The following is a 5158-nucleotide window of genomic DNA, read 5'->3' as shown; positions in this document are numbered from 1 at the left end:
CCCGATTCTTGCTCGTTAGATTTCACTATGGCAGGCTCTATTCTGGGGGCGACTTCTCGAAGTGGATTGGAATCCGGCCTGCTTTGTGCGCGAGTTTGGCTCTGTAGCTGAGCTATCGCTACTTGTTGGGCTTGTAGCATCTCGAAGATCATACGTAAGCTGACCCCGATTTCCCTCGCATTTTGGGTGTCTCGGGCTACGGATCGAGTACCGTAATGAATGCTTCTTTTCGGTTCGTAATGCGGGTTCGCTTCCAAAGCTATTTGTGAATTGACATCCAATGATATTTCGGCTCAAATTTTGGGTACTTCGATTTGAGCCTCGGGTGCCAAGTTGTTGGTTTTATCTTGAAGGTCGGCTTCGTAATTGATCAGTGAAGCCATTTGATTGGTGGTTATTCATAGCTGATCCGAAATTTAAGATGTTTTCGGAAATAAGTGCAAAGCACAATGGCGTATTTTTTCAGATTTGTATCAAATGACCACTGTTATCCTCGGCCCCACTGTGGGGGCCAAACTGTTTACCCGAAAAATGGATAGAGTTGAATTTATACGCAGTTTCGAGGATATGTGGCATAACTTAATACAAAATACAAGGATAAATAAAAATGTAAATGTAGATTGGAGAGAATGCAAAATAGATAAGGTTATCAGGAACAATGAATTTTAGGATTCAACAAATAGAATCAATCTAAGCAGTCTGAAAGAGCGATTTTTTACTGTAGAAGAATATAGCACTTTTATTACAATGTAAGCCTCAGAAAAAACTTGTCATACAGAAATGATAAGGAAGCCCTTTTATAGTGGAGGGATTTGGCTCTAAGCATAATAAAATAAATATTCAGTGGGAGACCCATGATAAGTCAGTTTTTCCATAATTTCTGCCAAGATTCTCTCTAGTGGGATTGCAGCGGCTTTTGTCTGCGAGCTCGATCTTGCTTAGAACCCTCGATTTTGGTTTGAGCTTGATTTCGGCTCGAACTTGTGATCTTGGTTCGAGCCCGATCCTGGTTCGAGCCCTCAAATTGATTCGAGATCAATGTTGGTTGGTCTCTGGATTATCAGCATGATAGGTCTACTCTGCATCATCGTTCGATTTTGATTCGAGCTTGATAATGATATCGAACTCGACACGGATCGGCCTCCCCGGGTTCGAGGTTAGTTTGTTCCCCCTTCGGAATCTTACTTCGATAAATCACCGTTCGAACTCGATCGGACGTGCCAAAGCCGAAATCTATTTTGACCGTATACAATACAAACTTAAAAAGAGCATTTTTCTATTGAAGAAAAATGATGTTCTTGTGATAGAAAATTGGACTCAACAACTTGTATGTAGATGTTCGTCTGTTATATCTTGAAGCGGACAAGTCAAGAGTATTACTACATCTACTGAGATATGATAATGCACTCTCTTTAAAAATAATAAAGATATTTGCAGCTCAACTTGAAATAATTTGTTCTTGGAATTCTCAAATTTACTTGTAATTTTACAAATACTAACAATTAAAAGATAAAAAAATTCTACGCTTTAGCCAAATGGTAGTGAACGACGACTCTATTTTTGCACTAATTGCTAATGTTTACTACTCCATATTATAATACTATCATTAAGTTGTCTTAGCAAGAAGGAAAATGGAACAATTCTGGACTCGCCCACAACTATGCGTCCTTTGGATCTTTCGCCCGCCCGCCACCAACAAAAGCAAGCTAGCCCCTTATGTTGGAAATTTGGGGGAAGCATTTTGCATCGTGAAAGATTCAATCTTGCTTCTCTAAGGACCACATATCTTCATTAATGTTCCACAAATTTTCGAAAATATCTCCACTTTCCATCCATAATTGTATGTTTTGTTGATCCATTGCTTGGAAATCTTCGTAGCATAGTTGATTACTATGATTAACTTGATAATAATCTGGCTTAATAATGCTAATTTGATTACCAGGGTAATCGTAGCAACAATCAGACAGGTCAGAGAGTGGTGCCACGTTGGAATTCTCGGTTTCAAAGCTCGTGCTTGGATTACTGTTGTTATTATTGTTGTTGTTATTGGCCAGTTGAAATGGCTCGAGCTCATTGATGTTCGTATTCGGACCGGGCTGCTGAGCCACTTCACTACAAGAATTACTGGGAATTTTGGCTGCTTGAATTCTCTCAATAAGCCTTGGCATCCAAAGATAACGTAGTGTATCTTTAAATTGTTTGCTGTTGACATCACATTTTAGTTGTTTGGCATGCTTTTGAACTCGGGTTCTCCAGTAATTCTTTATCTCGTTGTCAGTTCTTCCTGGCAAATGTTGAGCTATTTTTGACCACCTACACTCAAAAAAAAAAAAAAAAAAATATACCAAACTCGTTATTAGTTGAATAATAGAAATGAATAGAAAAGTAGACAATCCAGATTGTAAGTTCTAGTAATATTACATAGAGTTTAATTTTCTATATATATATCAATACCGTAAAAGAATTTTTCAAAAATTTTTACCTTATCAGGGTGTGTAATTGATAACTACACGTAATCTTTCATTAAAAGTGATATCAGTAACGCATATCTACTGCAAATCCACAATATCTTGATAATATAAACACTCTTTATAATGTCAGACTATATATATAGACAACTGAAGGATGACATACCGATTGCCCCAACGAGAATGAAGTTCAAGAATCAAGAGTTGTTCTTCAAGAGTAATATTTCCTCGACGAACATCTGGTCGAAGATAGTTTAGCCATCTCAACCTGCAGCTTTTCCCCGTTCGTCTCAAACCTGTTACATTCCAAGCCATATAATAATTGTGTAAGTCTCTCACTTCTGAGCTTATTGTTTAAGGGAAGCTCGGTACACAAAATATTCCGTATTCACGCAGGGTCCGAGAAAAGGTCGCACCCCTAGCTAAGGGTGTGCCATAAACAACATACCCTAATGCAAACATTAATGGTTGCTTCCACAGCTCGATCGAACCCGTGACCTATATAGTTCACACAGAGATAACTTTATCGTCACTCCAAGCTCCCCTTTCTCTTAGATTATTATTTACGTGTAAATTATGACAAACGACTTGTTAATACCAAAAAAGACTTCTCTAGGATATATGTTAAATCTTTCAAATATTCAGTGATGAGTATAGCAAATATGTTGTATATAGGAATTAAGATTAAATTATTTACCAGCGCAGCGGGCGAGGGAATTCCAACGACCTTCACCATTTAGAGCGATGTAATTGATAAGGGTGAAGTCTTCTTCAACAGTCCATGGACCTTTTCTAAGGGCCATTGTTTCAATTTACTGTAAATGAAGAAACTGATTGATTGATATAAAAAGGACTCGATAGATTTGTCCAGTGTTAGAGAGAGTGAGATATTTAGAGATAGAAAGAGAAGGATGAGATGTATTGATTATTACACGAGGACATAGAGGAAGAGGTGGGACGTTATATATAGATTCATACAAAGTGAGTAGTTTGGAAAATGGACGGGATCCTAAAGTAACGGTAAAGTTGTCTTTTTGTGACCTATAGGTTACGGGTTCGAGTCATGGAATCAGTTATTAATAATTGTATCAGAATAGGTTGCCTATATCAAACCACTTGTTGTACTGACATTACTCGAACCCTGCGTGAATACATGATGTTTCCGAGAAAAAAAGGTGGTTTGGAAATTAATGAACAAAAGGTGGCATTTGATTTGGTGAAACTCTTTATTTTTATTCCCATTTTTTAATTCTAAAGTTTAAATGAAGCATATAGTATATTAATACGACCTATTAATTAACTCGTTTTGCAGCTTTGAATTTGCCCGTCTTAGCATATATTAAATTATTACTTCAGTGGAAATCATGTATAGAGAGATTTATAGATACCACTTTACCATCCAAGTGGGACTTTCGGTGCGAATAAAATTAGTCGGGCTCAAAAATAAGTATCGATTACTTAAGAGAAAAAACAAAAAATAGAGGTATTATTGATGTTTTTGACTATCTAATTTCATGTGTCGATGTTTCTTAATTCATCGCTTGAAAATGCTTGAAAACATAATAAAATGTTTATTGATATTTGTTCGAGTTGAAAGTAATAATTTTAATTAAATCCGCATCATTTGTATTAATGCAATATGCAGCCCTAAAAGAATTTGAAGTTCTTGCATTTTTGTATTAATACAATACGCAGCCCTAAAAATTTAAATAATTAAAGGTTCCTACATTCTTCAAATAGCACCAACTCAACAAATTCTTTAATGGAAAAATGATAATGTATAGACGTCTCAAAATAATATACAATATATATATATATATATATATATATATATATTGTATGTTATATATAAAAAATTTATATACTTTTTCGCCTACCGAATGTAAATAATTTTTTGTGCGGGCTAAAAAGTAAAAAAAAAAAAAAAAAAAAAAGCCCTTCTTAATCGGCTATTTGCCTATTCTATTTCTAACCAAAAGTAGCTAGCCAACTGTCGTTTTGTGATGCCTCGTAATTAAGTAGACATCTACGTATAGCGTTTGCAGTAGACATATTTATATATGTTTTAATAATAGTTTACTCGTATTTTATTGTTCTTTGATTGTATTTTACAGTGAATATGTCCAACTTAATTTAATTATGGTTTTGCACTTAAGATGAAAAATATGACTACATAAGGGTAAAAAACTTATTTTCATCTCGTGTTTATACCAAAATGTATTAATTTAATATAATTAAATGATAAATTAAGATAAAAATATGTGCTAATTAGTTATCATTTAATAACAACCAAGTTTGTAAGAATATATCATTTTTATGCATTCCTTCCCTTTTCCTTTTCTTTTTCCATCTTTCAATCAAAAAATAATAATAATTGGAAAATTCCCCATTAATGAGTTGTCAATTCCTAATAATTACTAGGGGTACGTGTGTTTTAACAAGTTAAGCAGTACTATTCTATCCGATCAGGATATCCTGGTTTTTATTAATTTAGGGTACTGTAAAACATATTTACATAATCGAATTACTTTAAAACTAATTGTAAGCAAATGTTTAAACTAAATGAGAGTTAATAAATAGAATTAAAGTTATCATAGATTAGCTCCCGTTTGGCCATAAATTTTGACTACTTTTTCCAAAAAGAATATGAAAACATTATTTGTTCATGGAATATAATCAGTTTTTGGATG

General features: G+C 34.4%; 1 protein-coding gene across 1 annotated transcript; it reads right to left on the bottom strand.

Annotated features, from left to right (window-relative positions):
- Positions 1–1443: 1443 nt before the first annotated feature.
- LOC104091595 (transcription factor MYB78-like) lies at positions 1444–3407 on the bottom strand. The gene is made up of 3 exons (XM_009596962.3): positions 3166–3407; positions 2635–2764; positions 1444–2313 (listed from the first exon to the last, which is right to left on the bottom strand). The coding sequence occupies exons 1-3, from the start codon at positions 3269–3271 to the stop codon at positions 1758–1760; spliced, it is 792 nt and encodes a 263-aa protein (XP_009595257.1). The 5' UTR covers positions 3272–3407; the 3' UTR covers positions 1444–1757.
- Between the last annotated feature and the right edge of the window lie 1751 nt (positions 3408–5158).

The sequence above is a fragment of the Nicotiana tomentosiformis genome, chromosome 12 (assembly GCF_000390325.3).
Source record: "Nicotiana tomentosiformis chromosome 12, ASM39032v3, whole genome shotgun sequence".
Classification (NCBI taxonomy): domain Eukaryota; kingdom Viridiplantae; phylum Streptophyta; class Magnoliopsida; order Solanales; family Solanaceae; genus Nicotiana; species Nicotiana tomentosiformis.
Note: the sequence above shows the minus strand (reverse complement) of the source record. Positions and strands in the feature narration are given on the sequence as shown.

What these genes read in the sequence shown, in the direction of transcription:
- LOC104091595 (XM_009596962.3), bottom strand. Translation starts at nt 3,271, where the DNA reads ATGGCCCTTAGAAAAGGTCCATGGACTGTTGAAGAAGACTTCACCCTT. An exon ending in TTCCCTCGCCCGCTGCGCTG is followed by an intron (nt 2,765 to 3,165) that starts GTAAATAATTTA and finishes GGAATGTAACAG; the next exon opens with GTTTGAGACGAACGGGGAAA. An exon ending in CATTCTCGTTGGGGCAATCG is followed by an intron (nt 2,314 to 2,634) that starts GTATGTCATCCT and finishes TTTTGAGTGTAG; the next exon opens with GTGGTCAAAAATAGCTCAAC.